The sequence below is a fragment of the Silene latifolia genome, chromosome 11 (assembly GCF_048544455.1).
Source record: "Silene latifolia isolate original U9 population chromosome 11, ASM4854445v1, whole genome shotgun sequence".
Classification (NCBI taxonomy): domain Eukaryota; kingdom Viridiplantae; phylum Streptophyta; class Magnoliopsida; order Caryophyllales; family Caryophyllaceae; genus Silene; species Silene latifolia.
The window spans coordinates 27,947,151-27,968,346 of record NC_133536.1 but is presented as its reverse complement, the minus strand read 5'-3'; the positions used below and the strand labels follow the sequence as shown (position 1 = coordinate 27,968,346).

Genomic DNA, 21,196 nt, shown 5'->3' with positions numbered 1-21,196 from the left:
AGGTGGATAGCTACATTTTACTTTAATTTGTAGTATAGTTAAAGCTTTTATATTTAATTCCAAACTCCATAGTATAAATAAAAAAAAATTAAAATATAAACTAAATTATCACTTTGTATATTTAGATTGACGAATAATTCCCTAGCATTATATCGCTTAATGATAATTGCATTATGTCTCTTACTCAAATATAAACTACTACACTCGGATAATATGTACGGAGTAACATGATGCATCTGCCATACGCCCAATTTACACGTGTATGAAAAATGAGATAGCGTCATCCGGTGGTACTTAATATCATTACCACAGAGATATTTCTTTAAAATTCAGCCTGATTTCGACTTTTTCATTTTGATAAGTTGATTTATTAGAAAGGGTAAAAATGAAAGTTTAACTTGCCGGAGACTACTCGCCTCTTTTAAGATAGTCCGGAGTAAGCAATTAAAGCCCAAAGTATATGTCGTGATTGCCCTGATAGGAGTTTGCATTCAATCTTATCTTAACATTAGGGACGTTAAAAACAGTGCTATAATTCATCATATTCAAAGTGTACTATCTTTATGCTAGATTTTTTAAGTTTTTGATTGTTTGTACCGCTAACTCTCTGTACCTTAGTTGGCTTAGTTGTGCACAAATCTCTCTTTAATCTCCATACCATAAACATATCCTTTACAATATTAGGATTCCAATTATGCGACCAAGTATTGCGTCCAATTAATTTCAGTCGCTAAGTAAAAAAGACGGTCGTAAAATTTTTGTCATCACTTTTTTAGAAACTTGATCCTATTACATTAGGATCGTTCACAATAGTGGCATTATTAATTTATCGGAAATTTCTCATGGTGCTTCTTAATTTTGTCAGATTTCACATGATACCCCACTTTTAAGAATCTGTCTATAATACCCTTAAGATTTCATTTTTGTGCAAATGGTACCATAGGCAGATTCTTAAAAGTAGGGGTACCATGGAAAATCTGACAAAATTAAGGGGTACCATGAGAAATTTCCGTTAATTTATTATGTGCTTTCCAAATAATGTCTATTATCTTCTCAAAAAAAAAATAATGTCTATTCTCGTTCTTCCCTTGCCCTCTTCGATAATCTTTCCATCTCCTAATCAAAAACAAACAAAATTATTAGAAAATTATATTATAAATTTATAATAGCTTATCTATACAATAAGCAATGTAAATTGTAATACTCCCTCCCTCACAATCATTTACTTACCTCTACTTAAAATACTCCTACAAAAAATTACTCTCTACAAATTTTCTCATCTATTATGCTGTCGTGGTTGTTAACCCTTTTTCAAACACAATTTAGTTACCCAAACACTTGCACAATATACAAAATCAATATGTCAACACAAGAGAGGCACGATATTAGAGCAGCGAAGCTAAGACTCAAGAAGTTGAAGATTGGTTCCTTGATGACAAATATAGGAAAGCTTACTTGTTAGTTCGTCGCAGATAATTTTCATTCATACCTGACAATCTTATATGTGACTCAAACATTATTAGAGATCTTAGTTAGTTTACCTTGTAACACTTCTAAGAAAAAGCAGCTAAAAAATTGGTGTAGGTTATTAAACGCATCCTCTGAATAATAAATTATCCGATGACTTGACGAATAACCATATGCATATGCACATCCGATTGTACCTGAAAATTAATTGAAACAAATATTTTTAGAGATCATAACTACCTTAAATCATTGTAACATGTTAAAATATACACAATTAAAAGTTGGGGGCTAAAAAGTTCATTCAACATGCAACTACTATATGATAAGAAAATAGAAAATTTACAGAAATAATGGAATTTGATTGATTCCAGATTTCCAATGTTCATTCCTTATATACGCTTTTCATATGTACTATTAAATAAGTAATTTGAAGTTTAATTGAAGTCCTTTTTCGTTTAAAATAGCTTAGGTACATTATTTTAATCATTATTGATATTGGACTTTGAGATGAACATGGACGTAATATTAAAGGAAAACTCTTTTAAGATAAATATAAATATACAATTTTATAATGAGCTCATGTTTAGTTGTTAATACAGTTTTATTTCGTATTCGATTCATGTAGTTTTATTTCTTAATATACGGAATATTTTTTTAATTCACTTCAGTATTTCTTAAAACTTGGACTCTCTATAATCGCTCGAAAAATGCTTCCTTTATTAATATAGATAGATAGATACTAGATTTAATGCCCGTGCGATGCACGGGCCACTTGTAATATTCCGTCTCTTGAATCACCGTTAACGGTCAAGTCAAAAAATAACCACTATAAATGTCTAACCCTTGTCTACAAAGAGCTCGATACAAACTCCAACTTCAAATGGACTAAAGTTACATGTTTATTTGTAGTGTTCATTCTTTTATAATGTAGTAATTGAAATATGCTAAAGTGTATGATCTAATTATACGCTACTTCGGATGGAATTCCACTGATAAAGAAACTGATCTCGTGTGCTGTCTTTTTAAGTCTAGGGCTAAATTTGTTAAATAAAAAAAATGTTCTAAAGTACCATGATTTCAAGTCTTTTTTTGTTCTTACTTATATATGAAACGGAGGGAATATACATTAATTTCTCCAGAAGTTTTGTTACGTTTGTAACTTTGTATGTATAATCTCTGTTTTTAAAGCACATCCTAAACTTATGACTCGTAAAAAACTAAAGTCATAAACACATCCTAAACTTATGACTATCACTTTCATCTTCCATCAAATTGGAATGTCTTAGAAAGATTTCTTTTTGTATACGTCCTACCCTGTAGACTTTTAGAGTGAAACACTTGAACAGCATTCTAGGACTCATAATAATTTCAAACTCTTAATGAAGTAAATGATAGTCATTCACTTATCCATCCCTTTAATTTGTTACTCGTGTACACAATTTTAAGCGTCACTTAATATAACAGAATTTGATGTACTTACAAATTTAGATAGTGGTAATTTTTCGTTCCCATGAGGCCATGAGCGCACGTAGGTCAAGTGTCAAGAGATTGTTCTAACTTTACGAAAGGTCTCGTGTTTAAGCCCTAAGAATGCAGTAGTGTTAAAATATCGTCCTTATGGTCTTACCCGCCTCGAATTTGGACTAAATCGGATAATCTACACCAAAAATAGTGGTAGTTCTTCGACCATATATTGCTTTAATCATAATCTTAGCATTAGAATATATTAAAGCCGAGTGATTTTGTGGCTGGAATACCATCAAATACCCAACGTAGGTTTTGGTAAACTCTAAGCATGAGCTATTAAATAAACCAACAACTATAATAATAATAATAAAAAAAAATATACTATCCTAATCCCGTTCTAATTAAGGAACAAACGCTCGTTAGAATTTCAGTATGTTCCTGCTTTTTTATGTTGTATAAGGACAATTGCATGACAACGATATTAATGCATTTGTGACCTTGTTCACTTGGTAGTGTTTTTGCTCTCTAATCTACAGTCATACAAAACAAGGAGTTAGTATAAAGAAAAATGACAAGATTCCGAGCCATGCATGCTAATGCATTAGCGTTGTTGGCTTGCTTCCTGTGAAAAGAATGCAAATATAATTAAAAAGCTCATAAATCATGATCATGGTATACAAATAGCAGACAGTATACGAAAAGCTTAAAAAAGTCTCAAATTTGGTGTAAATTTTTAAATTATCGTTATTTTTATAGGTTTTAGAGATATTTTAAGTTTGTCCTACCGCTAAATACACTTCCCAATTAGGCGGATGAGATAAGGAAACTCGTCTCTCATAAGCGCTATATTCAACGTTATCTCCAACTTTAATTGCTCTTTTGAACAAAGTATTAGAATAGAAAAGTATTAGAATACCATATAATTTATCGTCTTTGGTAGTTAGCTTAGCAAATGAGTAAAATCAAAAGAGAACGATGATAACAACGTTGAATATCAAATAAGACCTACCATCGTACATGATACTCCGTATATGGTCATTGCGTGACTTTGTCGTCCCTTTAATCTTGGCAAAAAAAAAAGAAGCTAATTAGATGGCTGTTTGCTTGTTTAACGCTCAAACAAACAAATTAAAAGCTAAAGTAGTGTTGCCAAGAATATTACATAACCATGCACATAGTTGATCTGATCATGCTATAAACAGGGAAAAAAAAATTAAACCATACACACAGTTAATCATACGTACAAACAGAAACAAAACAAAAAAAATCAGTGTAATTTGTTAAGTAATGAAGTGTCTTTTATAGTGGCATAATACAGAGTAGTAGTTTTCTATTTGTAGAACACTACGTGTGGATAAATTCTAAACTTTAGCTAATTTTATACGGAGTAAGATGTGATTGATATAGGTAGTTTTAGGCATAATAGGATTTTAGTTGCTTTGTTATTATTTTTCCAATTGATAGTAGTTTTAGATTTGAGGTAAACTACAATAATAGTTGATTAGTTGTTCATTAATTATCATTATTATTTTTTCTAATTAATTTTGTAAATTAAGGTAGTGTTAGAAAGTTGGAGACTCTAAAATCGCTCGAAAAAAGCTTCCTTTATTAATATAGATAGATAGATAGATAGATACTAGATTTAATGCCCGTGCGATACACAGGCCTATTTGTAGTATTCTATCGTGTAAAATAATGTAGTAACTGTAAAATGTTAACGTGTATCAATTAAATTTCTTGTAAAAAACTTTTGAATTTTTTTCTCAGATAAATACACACTTAAACACTATAGAAAAACTATATTATTCACTCCTTTGGCACTCCCAAAAACAATAGGTTATTATATTATTGTAATTACTCCTTCGTCTCGATCAGTTGTTTATCTATTCTACTTTGGAGTGTCTCGGTCAATTCTTTACCTTTCTATATTAGGAACTCTTTCTTAAACTCTTTATTATTAAAAGTTTACAAAATCTCTTTCTTAAACCTCCATGTTAACATAAATTCTAGTCTTTGTTAATGACATTATCTTTGTAACTCATGTATGTATCTGAGTGGAATATTACTAACAGCTAGCTAGCCCTCAATCCCGCATTTGATGGAATTTTGTATCTTTCGTCCTTTCAAGGTCTGTGATAAGATAAGTATTGTGTTGTACGTATGTAGGTTTGTATTACATGTATCATTTCCTAAGTTGTGTATGGCTTAGGTGCATAACAATTGAAAAGCAACTAAATTAGTTAATTGATTACTGAATTAAGATCATTGTTGAAATCCTTTGACCAATTAGATTAGGTTTTCGAAAGATAGAAGTTAGAGTTAATTTGATTATGTTTGATTGTATGTAAAAAAGAAATCCGTATGTAAAAAATTTATTCTGTATATTTATGTTTACGAACTTCTAAAATACATTCGGTATAAAACGTTATCGCACACCTAACTAACAAAATAATTGGAATTATCCGGGTCCTATTAATAACAAAAGGCATATGTTAAAAATCGCCCCATGGGCATTTGTTTAGCTACGTTAATTTACATATATGATATACCCTTATTCTATTAGTAATATTCTTCATGCAGTCATTCTCGCACTCTTTGTTCCCTTTTCTTCTCAGCTTCACATTTTTAATCTCTCTCTTCCTCTACCTAAGTAAACCTTATTTTCTTCATTATCCTATTATAAATCTCAGTCCATTGAAATGAATTTTGCATCATGGGTAGCTTATTCAGCAAATTTATCCCCTTGTTGAAATGTTGAGTTTCTCTAATTGCTTGACTTTCGACCTAATCTCCATTAATAAACAATTCATTGATAAGTTGTAGCAAGCAACACACAATCTGCATCATCAATAAGGATTGCTATTTGGAAAAGGACTTACGATAGTGATTTCCGGTGCCGCGTAGCGGCGGTGGCAAACCCAATTCCTAAACCCTTTTCGGGGACTTTTAGTTGACGTTGTCTTTGAAATTCACTGGGATCTTGGGTTTTGTCTTCCCCTAGTAGGGCATCATATGGTTCCGGCGGCAACGCCCGTGTCCTTTCACCAGCAAGGACATGGAGTTTCTTGTGATCAATATGAGTTGGAATGATTTATTTGAAGATACAATTCATTATAAAAAAAAAAGCTACACTTGACTGTTGTTCTCTATGATTCCAAATTATAGACGAAGTTATGCTTTATAGTGCCTTGTAACAAATCAAATTCATAATACCCTTGTTTAAAAATAAGTCATGCATAGCCATAGTAGAGTTTGAGTGTTAAACTTATTACTAAATACTACTGTATAGAGTCATAGTCTATCTCACTTATTTATTTGCTTTTTTTTTATTTACCTTTTTTATTCTTTATGGGAGATATTTTTTTTTTTTTTTTTTTGAAATTGTCATCTCATTAATAATCAACTAGGCGTAGGTTACAATGAAGATAACAAATAGACAAAGGAAAATCAAGATTGCTAACGTAAAAAATACATTCAAAATAACTATCTAAATATTTGGTAATGGCTGCCGCGCTCCAAAATCATAAATTTCTTGAATCTATGAATAATCGATGTCTTTGCATCCTTCTTGATGGAGGGAAACAGTGTAGCCGTCTTGATGTATTCATCCACGAAACAAATCTGATAATCTCCCCGTCGATTAAAACTTATTATATTGATAACAATCCCACGAACAAATGGAAAAACCCCGAAAGAAGGGACGGAACAACAGATCTCACCAAAAGGGAGACTATTATTGAAAATAAGATAGATCTGCATAATATTAGTTGTTTAAGAAAGCTTTTGTGGGGCTTACCATCGATGGATGATATTTAGGCAAAGGTAAACAAATAATTGAGAAGGGATCGCACAATACACTCTTTTGTTAATAGAATTGTACTTTTTACTTTTATAGTCTTCCTCGAAAAGTTAGTAGTATACTACGTAGTATATAAATAGTTTCCTATGATATTATTTAGGAATTTACCAGTTTAATGTAACGCGATTGTAATTAGGTCTCATGATTTTTGTGTCAAAATCAAAGGATAATAATTGATTGGGGCAGAGGGAGTAGTAGAAAGACCATATTTATACTTGCTACGGCAAAATACAATGCATAATTATATAAAGGCAATGATCACAAATAATTAGCATGGATGATCACGTACCATACATAATATGAGTTTCGTGGAGCCTGTTGTCATGCACCTGAAATTGCACGAAAAAAAGTGTCAACTATATATGCACAAAATTATGCAAAATAAAGCAACATTAACCTAAGAAGAAAATACACATCAATCATCAATCCATCAAATAATATTAATATGAATATTAATTATTACAAAGTTACAAAGTGGAGATCTTTCACATTGAAAGACATGGGTCGAGTACCATGTTTATATATAGGGAGATACCCTTACCTCACGCCCTCACTCCTGGTAGCAATAAAATTGTGCTAGTGATAGACTATATCTTTTATGATTATTTTTTACATGAGTTAAAAGATCGGAAGTTCTATCAAATTCTAATAACTCCTAATTCCTAATCAAATACCCAAGGACTACCTCTCTCTAAAAAACCCTCTCTAAAAAACCCTCTCTAAAAACCTAGCCTCCATTATTATTCGGGGGCTTCCATCGATCATTCATCGATGGTAAGCCCCACAAAAGCTTTCTTAAACAACTAATATTATGCAGATCTATCTTATTTTCAATAATAGTCTCCCTTTTGGTGAGATCTGTTGTTCCGTCCCTTCTTTCGGGGTTTTTCCATTTTTTCGTGGGATTGTTATCAATATAATAAGTTTTAATCGACGGGGAGATTATCAGATTTGTTTCGTGGATGAATACATCAAGACGGCTACACTGTTTCCCTCCATCAAGAAGGATGCAAAGACATCGATTATTCATAGATTCAAGAAATTTATGATTTTGGAGCGGCGGCGCCATTACAAGATTTATTTAGATAGTTATTTTGAATGTATTTTTTACGTTAGCAATCTTGATTTTCCTTTGTCTTTTTGTTATCTTCATTGTAACCTACGCCTAGTTGATTATTAATGAGATGACAATTTCAAAAAAAAAATAACTCCTAACACGGTTGAAACTTCCAAAGTTTATCTTCAATTTAGCTAAATTCATATTTTAATGTATTTTTAATTTTAGTAGTTCGTAAAAGGTGGAGACTCTATAATCGCTCGAAAAAAGCTTCATTTATTAATATAGATAGATATTGATTGCAAGAGATGTTGCAATGTCTTCCAATAGTCCTAATATTAAGACTATCTTCCCTAATGTGACTCATCTTTACTTGGACTTTGGGTCAGTAGAATTGGCAGGTGCATTAGAGAAATATATGATGATAGAATTGTAGCACAGTTGTTTTTTGTGATGCTCTTCCACTGAGACAACAGGGTTTCGATCCCCCTTGCAACACTTAGTTTTGTTCAATTTTATTGTTTTTAAGTAGTTGCATCTTGATTTTATGCAATGTAAAATATTGTATATGAACTACTTTAACTATTTTCTTTTTAGATACGTTCCTTTTTGTTCATGTTTAATACGAGACATTCAAGATTAATAAAAATAGTTACCATCACCCTTTGTTGAAAATTGTCAATGGATTCATATTTTTTTTCCTGGAATTCCAATTAAAATATTAAGGTGGTTTGTGCGTAAAAATATATAAATTTTACTTGGTTTAGTCTAATCAGTGGACAAAATACACACCAAAAAATTTGTTTTCCTCCTAGGGACGTGGACTCGGAAACTCATACATGGATATTCCAGTGGTCACGATTTGAATTTTTCTTTAACTACTACGCTTTAATAGTCTATAAATTTAGTCCTAGAAAGATCTCATTCCTGATTCCGCCCCTGCATTTATCCAAAAAAATTTGATTCGGAGTAGCTTCGTACTCTGCTTATTAATTCAGAATCCGTGTTTTGACTTTTGAGCATGGTTAAGATGTTGGAATATTTAATAATATTCGAGTGGCCTATGTGTGTCGGGTTTAAATAAAAGTTAAGTTAATATTAAATATTACGGGACTTTAATATAAAAGACGACACCGTGATGGATCAGATTCAATTAATGTAAATAAAGTCCGAGAATTATTATTCCCTCTTACCTTACCCTAACATATCCCGTCTTTCACGAAAAGGTACGATCGGGTTTCGGTTGTGCGAAAAGGTACGTAATATATTATATATACTTGGAGTTAAAATTAAATTAATAATTCATGACAAAAGAACAAAACATCTACGATTAAAAGAAATTGAAAGGGTGAGACAGTTTCTTCTCCATCATCAAGAAACATCAAAGGAAGGGTTAAGGAGGAGAATCAATCTGCTATACTTCTTATTATCGAATTGATTGCGTCTGTAAGACATGGACCAAGGTTAGTCCTTTATTCCATCTTTTAATTGTACAAAGGGTTGAATTAATTCAAATCTATATTGTATCTTGGGACTGATTTCATTATCGAAATCATAAAGTTTATCTTACATTTGGTATCAGAGCGGTATAGATTTGATTAATTTACCTATTAAAAATATGCTTAATTAGTTCACTGGTTTGTTTGATACGGTATTAATAGTGCTAATAAAATTGTACTCATATGGAATATCATTCTTTGTTAATTGGGTAATGACTTATGATAATCAAGATGGCATACCGTATTAAATCATTAATGGTGAGCATTCTGGTGGCATAAATGATTTGCACAACAATGGTCATAATTGTATATATGAAGTATAAATTCATCCGTATGAATTGTTCCAATTTGCATTTATTATTTGTTTACTGGGTTCATAATAGTCAAAGTTTTACAATATTGAAAGTAATTTGATTAAACATTGATTGTTAATCAATAAGAATTTTCCGCTGCAAATTCCTATTACATATTAAATTTTACGCTTATCGATTTCTGGCATGGTAAGTGATTATGAGAATGGCACTTGCATTGTCTTGTCACTGTGGTCCGTTTTTTGTTGTTGTTGTTGTTGTTGTTTGTTTGCACATGGATCAGAGTAATTAAAGACTTATGCATAAATAGACAAACGACATACATTGGTTTAGGTGCTTAGTTTTTGATTGGGAAAGTAAGAAATGCTCATTCTGTTTCACCAATTCATTGGTGGATTTTGTACATAATTCAAGGATTTACATGGTTGGTTGTTGGATTAACGACAAGCCTTAGAGGAGCGTATTTTCTGAAATCGTCATTGCGGATTTTGTCCATTCTTGCTTTCCTATCTACTCGGATTTACAGATAAAAGACATAAGAATATAGCCAGTATATTGGCACTTCTTATAATGGGTATTTAGTGTTATGAACTGTTAACGCATTGAAAGATAATATATCTATATAGTTTAAATGTTTTATTGTATATGGCATGTTAGTCACCAAAGTGGCCTTGTTATATTGCATTTAGACATTTAAAATTAAAGTTATTAATTGATCATGATTAAAAGTGATGTATAAATAACATTATAGTTCGATTGATCAATTAAATTTTTTGTCATCTATATTTTGGGAGATCACCCAAAGTTGGGTCATTAAATATAGTTGATAATATAAAAGGATTAGTTATTCACAAATTGGGTCTTATAGTATGTATATCCAAAGATAGCATTCTTATTTGATTCATGTGTGTTATAATTAATTCTTAAAGTATATATCAACATCAATGATGGTTACTTGTGTTTAAGTGTTGCCCAAAGGTCATTTAAGTACATGTATAAAAGTTTATATAATATTATTTGAATCTGTATGATAGTTTTTCAAAGCACTAATAGATAAACATGTATAAATGTTTGCAGCATCTCCAAATATGTTTGCATCTGCTGACTCTTTTGTAAAGTTCAATGGGCTTAATTATGATGAGTGGGCCTTAAAGATCCAGTATACACTGGGTATAATGGCTTTGGACATTGTCATCCTGACAGATGAGGTGCCAACAGAAATTACACCCCAGAGCTCCGAAGCCGAAAAGTGTCATTATCAGGCTTGGGAGAAATCTAACAGGTTAGGTTTACACCTCATGAGGATGACAATGGCTGATAACATTAAGCCCTCCATGCCTAAAATAGAGAAAGCAAGGGAATTCATGCTCAAAGTAAAGGAGTGTTCACAGTCGGATTTAGCTGCTAAGTCAATTGTTGGTAGTTTAATGAGTGAGTTGACTACTAAAAGGTTTGACTGGTCTCAACCGATTCATGATCATGTGACACACATGTCTAACCTGGCAGCAAAGTTGAAGACTTTAGGAATGGATGTAAGTGATACTTTCTTGGTCCAATTCATCATTAACTCTCTACCTTATGAGTTTGGCCAGTTTCAGGTGAACTATAACACCATTAAAGATAAATGAAACTATCAAGAGTTAAAAGCCATGCTTATACATGAGGAGGGGAGATTAAAGAAGATGAAAGATCAAGCTGTTCATTTCCTGAGTCATGATGGTGCCAGCAGCAGTAAGGCCAAACCGAGTAAGAAGGGTAAGAATGGTAAGAAGGGAAAGTCTTTCTTTAAAGGACCTGAAAGTGCGATCCAGAAAGAAAAAAAGTGTCACTTTTGCAAGAAACCTGGACATTTCAAGAAGGATTGTCCTAAAAGGAAGGCATGGTTTGAAAAGAAAGGTAAACATTATAGTTTTGTTTGCTTTGAATCAAATCTTATAGAAGTACCTAGTAATACTTGGTGGTTAGATTCTGGTGCAACTACTCATATTTCTCACATTAAACAGGGATATCATATGATCCAGCCCATAAGAGGAGCTGAACAGTTTATATCCATGGGAAACAGGATGAAAGCACGCATTGAGGGCATTGGGACTTACAGATTAATCTTAGACACTGGTTGTCATATAGATCTTACAGATTGTCTCTATGTACCCGATTGTGCTAGAAATCTTATATCATTAAGTAAATTGGATAATTTAGGTTTTAATTTCAAGTTTGGACATGGTGTATTTTCTATGTACCGTAATGAATACTTTTATGGTAGTGGTACTTTGATTGATTCACTTTATAGGTTCAATCTTGATGTTAAATTTTCTGATTCCCTATTTATTGTTGAGAGTCAAGGTATTAAACGTAGTGCATTGAATGAACAATCAGCTTACTTGTGGCATCAAAGGCTATGTCATATATCTAAAGAAAGGTTAACGAGGTTGGTAAAAGATGAAATTCTACCTCAATTGGATTTTAGTGACTTAGATGTGTGTGTAGACTGCATTAAAGGTAAGCACACTAAACATACAATAAAGAAATCAGCTACAAAGAGCTCTCAGCTTTTAGAAATTATACACACCGATATTTGTGGACCTTTTGACACTCCATCTTGGAGTGGTGAAAAGTACTTTATCACCTTTATAGATGATTTCTCCCGATATGGTTTCACTTATTTGTTGCATGAAAAGGCTCATTCTGTGGATATCCTTGAAATACTCATAAATGAGGTGGAAAGGCAGCTTGAAAAGAAAGTGAAAATTGTGAGGTCTGATAGGGGTGGTGAGTTTTATGGAAGGTTTACTGAAAATGGACAATGTCCGGGTCCATTTGCAAAGTTACTTGAAAGTAGGGGTATTTGTGCACAGTATACAATGCCCGGTACACCTCAGCAGAACGGTGTTGCTGAAAGGCGGAATCTTACTTTAATGGAAATGGTTAGGAGCATGTTAAGTAATTGTTCTTTACCTCTTTCACTATGGATTTATGCATTAAAGACAACAACCTATGTTTTAAATCGGGTTCCTAGTAAAGCAGTTCCTAAGACTCTTTATGAACTGTGGACGGGAAGGAAACCGAGTATAAGACATCTTCGAGTTTGGGGTTGCCCAGCTGAAGTAAGGTTGTATAACCCAAATGAAAAGAAGCTAGATCCTAGGACAGTCAGTGGTTATTTCATTGGTTATCCTGAAAAGTCAAAGGGGTATAGATTTTACTGTCCTAATCATAGTAAGAGAATAGTAGAGACTGAAAATGCTAGATTCATTGAGAACGGTCAAACTAGTGGGAGCATTGAACCACGAAAAGTGGACATTAAAGAAATTCAGGTTGAAGTTTCTTCTCCTGAAGTTGCACGTGAAATTGTTGTACCAATCGTGTCGTCACAGTCAAATGACATAATGGGACAACAACGAAACGAAGTGCAAGACCCACAAAATGACAATAACAATGATGATCAAGTCACAATTCAAGGGGAGAATAATATGTTACGTGAACAGTCAAGGCAACATGTAAGGCGAAGGAGGGTAGTCAATGTTCCAGAGGAACAATTAAGGCGATCTATAAGAGAAAGAAGATCAGCCATCCCAGATGACTACGAGACATATAACGTTGAATGTGACTTGAGCATTATTGAGGATCCCGTCTCATTCCGTAAGGCCATGGAAAGTGATAATTCTGAAAAGTGGTTAATTGCCATGAAAGAGGAGATGAAATCTATGGATGACAACAAAGTATGGGACTTAGTAGTGTTACCTGAGGGCTCTAAGGCGGTTGGGTCAAAATGGGTCTATAAGACCAAAAGGGACTCTAAAGGTAACATTGAAAGATATAAGGCTCGACTTGTTGCCAAAGGTTTCACTCAGAATGGTGGCATTGACTATAAATAAACTTTCTCTCCGGTGTCAAAGAAAGATTCTTTAACAATTTTCTTGGCTTTGGTAGCTCATTATGATCTAGAGCTTCACCAAATGGATGTAAAGATCGCTTTTCTAAACGGTGAGCTTGAGGAAGAAGTATATATGGACCAACCTGAGGGATTTGCGTCCCCAGGTAATGAAGATAAGGTGTGTAGGCTGAGAAAGTCGATATATGGGCTAAAACAAGCTTCCAGACAATGGTATTTAAAGTTTAATGATACCATCACGTCATATGGGTTTGTAGAGATTACCGTAGATCGGTGTATCTACATTAAGATCAGTGGGAGCAGATTTATTATTTTAGTCTTATATGTTGATGATATTTTACTTGCTGCGAATGATCTAGGCATGTTGCATGATGTAAAGAAATATCTGTCTAAGAACTTTGAAATGAAAGATATGAGTGAGGCATCCTATGTGATTGATATTGAATTTTTCCGTGATAGATCACAAGGATTGTTAGGGTTGTCTCAGAAAGCTTATATTGACAAAGTTTTAGAGAGATATAAAATAAATGAATGCTCTGCAGGAATAGTTCCTATACAAAAAGGGGACAAATTTAGTAAAATGCAATGTCCCCGTAATGAGCTGGAACGGAAAGAAATGGAGAGAATTCCCTATGCATCTGTGGTTGGGAGTTTGAACTATGTTCAGACATGTACTCGACCAGATATCGCCTTTCTTTGTTGGAATGTTAGGTCGGTACCAAAGTAATCCCGGGATGGACCACTGGAAAGCTGCGAAGAAGGTCCTTAGGTACTTACAAGGCACTAAGGAGCTCATGCTTACTTATAGGAGATCCGATCATCTTGAGGTGATTGGTTATTCAGATTCAGATTATGTCGGATATGTTGATAGTAGAAAATCAACATTTGGCTACTTGTTCCTTTTAGCTGAAGGGGCAGTATCATGGAAAAGTGGGAAGCAGTCTGTCATTGCTACTTCTACTATGGAAGCCGAATTTGTGGCATGCTTTGAGGCCACTATTCATACATTGTGGTTGCGAAACTTTATCTCGGGACTTGGGATCGTCGATAGTATAGCCAAGCCGCTGAGAATTTATTGTGACAATTCTGCAGCCGTCTTCTTCTCTAAGAACGATAAATACTCCAAGGGTGCTAAGCACATGGAATTAAAGTTCTTATCGGTCAAAGAGGAGGTACAGAAGCAAAGAGTGTCATTTGAGCATATTAGAACGGATAAGATGGTAGCAGATCCATTAACTAAGGGATTACCACCCAAGGCGTTCATTGGCCATGTAGAACGCATGGGTGTTGTATCAAAGGCCTTGTTATTATAAAGTTAATATGCTTGTAATAAATATGACATCTAGAATTCACTTACAGTATTGTTTCTGTTAGAATAGACATGTTAATCATTATAGTATGTGTATACATTACAGTTATTGGATTACATGTGACTAATTATGAGAATTAATGCTCTTCTCAAATTAAAGGTGACTTAGATTTGGAATTGATTTGTGATACATGGAAGGAATCATGTCGATTAATAAATGATATGTGACCGCCATGATCCAATTAGTTCTAACTCGATAAAGATATAAAAGTTAGTGAGCTTAACATAAAAGTACACATTATAGTAATTGAACCATCAAGTCAACACAAAGGCCAAGTGGGAGAATGTTAGAATATTTAATAATATTCGAGTGGCCTATGTGTGTCGGGTTTAAATAAAGGTTAAGTTAATATTAAATATTACGGGACTTTAATATAAAAGACGACACCGTGATGGATCGGATTCGATTAATGTAAATAAAGTCCGGGAATTATTATTCCCTCTTACCTTACCCTAACATATCCCGTCTTTCACGAAAAGGTACGATCGGGTTTCGGTTGTGCGAAAAGGTACGTAATATATTATATATACTTGGTGTAACACCCCCATACTCCAAGTGCCTTACCAGGACCACTCAGGTATAAGGATGGTACCATCTCGGTTACCCGAGGCAATGATAATCATAAGACAATAACGAAACAACATTTTAATAGTATAACTTTAGTGAATAAGATACAATCCAAAACCAAAACCCAAAATACGGTTACATGTTCTCAAAACCAACTGTCTACTCAGCTAAAAGAAATGTTTAATAAACTAATCATGCTACAGCGGAAGACTCTATCATCAGACGGTGGCACATCCCAGCTATCTCATGTAACTCGACTCATACATGCTCAATAACTGCTCACCATCCCCGAATGGATCACCACAGTTTTTAAAACAATAAACGGGGTCAGTACTAATCACACAATTTACATAAACCAACAACACAGTAAACAAACAGCTCAATCATCACAGATATACTCCGAACTCCAATCCCAACTCCACAATCCTGACTACACACTATGTGTGTAGCCCTACCAGAGTGCCCATCACAACAGGTCATTCCACGCTGCCAGTGGGGGACCGCAGCCGTACCCACCAAATCCCCGCTCATCTCCGTCGAGCGATAAACCCAAATTCCTTAATGTGCACATCCCTTATGTGGCGGGTTCCACAGAAGGCGAATAATGGGCGTGAAGCCACTCCCGCAAGTGACTCCACTCAGCCAGGGACGCGCCCCGAAGAACACAGACAGATACAAACAATCACAACTACTAAACAGCAATCAACACCAACAACCGTCACAATACTCGTATGATAACAATCAACAATCACAAATCACCACCAACACATTATGGGACTAATACTGAGTAGGGAAACCCTACCTGGAAAGCAACACAGTCAAACGGTCTCAACAGCTAATATCAAAAGGCTTCTTCTACGAATCCTCCTCCTAACATACAATCATACAATTACTACCAATCAAGAAACACAACAAAACCCCCAAATCCCCAAATTAGGGTTTAACTAACTTTAATGAAAAACTATAAAAACGGTACGTAGATCTTACCCTCGACGCAAGGATCACAAAGGTATAAAGAAAGGTGAAATCCGACCTTCCAAGCTTCGGGATTTGCCAATAATGCGATTGATGCGAAGAACGTAGTTTGTTTTCTCTTTTGAAAGCAATTAGGTTTGTAAAAGTGTTTAAAGAAAGTGACGGAAGTAATTATATACTAAATCGCATTATTAACAAAACCCGACAAATCATCCCCCCGTAAACCGGCTACTCGATCGAGTAGCTGAGGTACTCGATCGAGTGCCCCCTACTCGATCGAGTATCAAGGTTACTCGATCGAGTACCCAACAGGTCATAAACTGTTTTAAAACGCAACACACCCTTACTCGACAGAGTAAGGCCCACTCGATAGAGTACCCAGAGACTCATAAAACCGTAGTATCACCGTTCGAGGCCTTATATGGGAGGAGATGTAGGAGTCCGATTTGTTGGGACGACAGTGCTGAGGCAGTGGTTCTAGGACCAGAGATGGTGCATGAGATGGTTGAACAGATTAAGATGATCAGGGAATGGATGAGAGCAGCCCAGGATAGGCAAAAGAGTTATGCAGATCTACATCGCCGGGATATAGAGTTTCAGGTTGGGGACAAGGTTCTTCTGAAAGTATCTCCTATGCGTGGGGTTATGAGATTTGGGAAGAAAGGCAAGCTGAGTCAGAAGTTCATCGGGCCTTATGAGATCTTAGAGCGGATTGGAGAGGTTGCATATCATCTGGCTTTACCAGCTGCGTTAGAGAGGGTGCATAATGTGTTTCATGTATCGCACCTACGGAAGTATGTGAGTGACCCGTCACATGTGTTAGAGGTAGAGAGCTTAGAGCTAGATGAGTCCTTGTCATATCTTGAGGTGCCTAAGCAGATTCTTGACCGGAAGGTTAGGAAGACTAGGAGTGGTGAGACAGTTTTGCTTAAGATCCTTTGGTCTAACCACGAGTCTGAGGAAGCTACATGCGAGGCTGGGGAGGCCATGAGAGAGCGTTACCCTTTCCTTTTTGATCAGGTATGTATGGTTACGGGGACGTAACCTTGTTTCTTTTAGGGGGGTAGGAGATGATCGCGAAGAGTTTTTAGGAGCTTTTTATACCTTTTTATGTTGTGTCGGTATGTTTGTTGTGGTTGAGTCGGGTTGAGTTTGCGTTAGTAACATGTTGTATGTCGAGTTTTGTTTTGGTTGTTGAGTCGGGAGTGTAGTAGTGTGTGTCTTTGTTTTGTTGTGGCTTGACTTTCGGGGACGAAGTTCTTTTTAAGGAGGGAAGACTGTAATACTACGGATTTATGAGTCTCTGGGTACTTTATCGAGTGGGCCTTACTCTGTCGAGTAAGGGTGTGTTGCATTTTAAAACAGTTTCTGACCTGTTGGGTACTCGATCGAGTAACCTTGATACTCGATCGAGTAGGGGGAACTCGATCGAGTACCTCAGCTACTCGATCGAGTAGCCGGTTTACGGGGGGATGATTTGTCGGGTTTTGTTAATAATGCGATTTAGTATATAATTACTTCCGTAACTTTTTTTAAACACTTTTAAAAACCTAATTGCTTTCAAAAGAGAAAACAAACTACGTTCTTCGCATCAATCGCATTATTGGCAAATCCCAGAGCTTGGAAGGTCGGATTTCACCTTTCTTTATACCTTTGTGATCCTTGCGTCGAGGGTAAGATCTACGTACCGTTTTTATAATTTTTAGTTAAAGTTAGTTAAACCCTAATTTGGGGATTTGAGGGTTTTGTTGTGTTTCTTGATTGGTAGTAATTGTATGATTGTATGTTAGGAGGAGGATTCGTAGAAGAAGCCTTTTGATATCAGCTGTTGAGACCGTCTGACTGTGTTGCTTTCCAGGTAGGGTTTCCCTACTCGGTATTAGTCCCATAATGTGTTGGTGGTGATTTGTGATTGTTGATTGTTATCATACGAGTATTATGACGGTTGTTGGTGTTGATTGCTGTTTAGTAGTTGTGATTGTTTGTATCTGTCTGTGTTCTTCGGGGCGTGTCCCTGGCTGAGTGGAGTCACTTGCGGGAGTGGCTTCACGCCCATTATTCGCCTTCTGTGGAACCCACCACAGAAGGGATGTGCACATTAAGAAATTTGGGTTTATTGCTCGACGGAGATGAGCGGGGATTTGGTGGGTACGGTTGCGGTCCCCCACTGGCGGCGTGGAGTGACCTGTTGCGATGGGCACTCTGACAGGGCTACACACATAGTGTGTAGTCAGGATTGTGGAGTTGGGATTGGAGTTCGGAGTATATCTGTGATGATTGAGCTGTTTGTTTACTGTGTTGTTGGTTTATGTAAATTGTGTGATTAGTACTTACCCCGTTTATTGTTTTAAAAACCGTGGTGATCCATTCGGGGATGGTGAGCAGTTATTGAGCAGGTATGAGTCGAGTTACATGGGATAGCTGGGATGTGCCACCGTCTGATGATAGAGTCTTCCGCTGTAGCATGATTAGTTTATTAAACATTTCTTTTAGCTGGGTAGACAGTTGGTTTTGAGAACATGTAACCGTATTTTGGGTTTTGGTTTTGGATTGTATCTTATTCACTAAAGTTATACTACTAAAATGTTGTTTCGTTATTGTCTTATGATTATCATTGCCTCGGGTAACCGAGATGGTAGCATCTTTATACCTGAGTGGTCATGGTAAGGCACTTGGAGTATGGGGGTGTTACACTTGGAGTTAAAATTAAATTAATAATTCATGACAAAAGAACAAAACATCGTACGATTAAACGAAAGTGAAAGGGTGAGACAGTTTCTTCTCCATCATCAAGAAACATCAAAGGAAGGGTTAAGGAGGAGAATCAATCTGCTATACTTCTTATTATTGAATTGATAGCGTCTGTAAGACATGGACCAAGGTTAGTCCTTTATTCCGTCTTTTAATTGTATAAAGGGTTGAATTAATTCAAATCTATATTGTATCTTGGGACTGATTTCATTATCGAAATCATAAAGTTTATCTTACATAAGAACTTTGATTTAAAGATGGTAGTTTATCATTGGTTTCATACTCATTTCGTTACAATCAATTTTTTATTTGTTTAATTTTTTTTATTCTTTGTGGGGTATTTTTTTTTTATCAAGGATAAACAAATGTTTGTTTAACAAAGCTGATACTGTATGCTAGTCTTCTAAGAGCTATTCAACTAATTCTCTCCCGGAAGATGAGTTATATCGATCTTTAAACGAGAGTGTCCGAGGAGTTCGCTGGTCTGCGAAATCAAATTTTCGGGAGCATATACGTCTCCCATTTACTCAAGGGATTGATTATATGTTTGTTTTCCCTCTTCATCGTTAATCGATATAACAAATTTGGACCTAAAACTATATGTGGTAATGTGCATCTTTGCTTATGATGATTTCATCGATTGAGAAGCATGTAAGCTTGCAGGAAAACTACAAGTTTCATACCCCCTCTGTCCTTGTCAATTATTTACTAATTCCATTTTAGGTGTTTTAGTCGATTGTTTACCTTTCTATTTTAGCAATGTCTTTGATGAGTAACTTGATCTCCACACTCAGTTTGATCCATTTGTCATCCAATAATTGGTCAACTTCTCTTTCATGCGTCTTTGTGCAATTGTGCCCAATCCAAAGATAAACGGATAACCAGGACAGAGGGAGTATCAATTAATCTCACACAAATCCATACTCTATAGTTGCCAAGACATTTCCTTATGTTGTTTTCTTTAATTAAGTGACGGAGTCACTTCTGTATGAGACCGTTTTAAATATGTTCCGTTTTAAATATCAACTCTTCAATTTTCTCCTCTAGACTTTGATAATGTTTTAGATAATGGAGTTGTCCATTTATTTGGCTCTTGTGATGGCCTTGTATGCTTGTACCACTAATTAAACCAACATCGTACTTTCTATGTTTGGAACCCTGCTATTCGACAATATCGACAAATTGATCAAATTATTGAACTTGGAGAAATTGAACCCTATTTGTTCAAAGCAGCTTATGGGTTCGGTCATGGATCATCCATTGCTGGCTACAAGATTGTTGTCGTTTTTACGTATATTCTTCGATCACTGGGAAATGGCATAGAATAGCTTGTGTTTTAGATAACAATTATCGCTTGTCAACAATAGGAATCTATAAGGGTGCGTTTACTGATAACACTGTACACTAGCCAATTAGATTTCGCGATCAAAGAAATCATGAAAATTGCATTGTTGGATTTAGTTTAGTTAATGAACAGTTAATACTTCATAGTAAACCCATGGATGAGCTGGTTGCTTGAAGATAGTGAGGCCAACCTGCCTTTGTTTGGGATAAAAGGTTGTTTGTCATTGTGTCGCTACGTAGATACTACTTGTTTCGATGTTTGGATGTTGAAAGATCGCAATAATTGGAATTCCAGGGAGAAATTGTTCTCGGTTAATGTCGAGTATGCCGGTTACATTCACTTCTCCAAGAATGGAAAGTGCTTGGTACACCATGTTTGGGCTAAAAATAGCATAATAAAGAAAGCCCATTTGGTAAAATAAAGATTACAAAGAAGTGATGAGGAGGAAGGGAGCCCGCGGTCAGAGAAAGGGGAGACGGGCTTGAGAAGGATCAAGAGCCCGTCATAGAAGGTGCCCGCGTTAAGGAAAGGAGTGTTTGGGAGAAGTTAGGGAGAAGTTAGGGAGATTGGGGAGAATTGGTAAGGGAGTCCGGATTTGGAAAGAAGTCCTTATGGAAATAATATTCTCTTTCCATA

The 21,196-nt window shown here is 35.3% G+C and overlaps 1 protein-coding gene across 1 annotated transcript; it reads left to right on the top strand.

Moving 5' to 3' along the window:
* The first annotated feature begins 10,727 nt into the window (after positions 1–10,727).
* On the top strand, positions 10,728–11,288 carry LOC141613164 (uncharacterized). The gene has a single exon (XM_074431905.1). It carries the CDS (start codon positions 10,728–10,730, stop codon positions 11,286–11,288), a length of 561 nt encoding a protein of 186 aa, XP_074288006.1.
* The last annotated feature ends 9,908 nt before the right edge of the window (positions 11,289–21,196 follow it).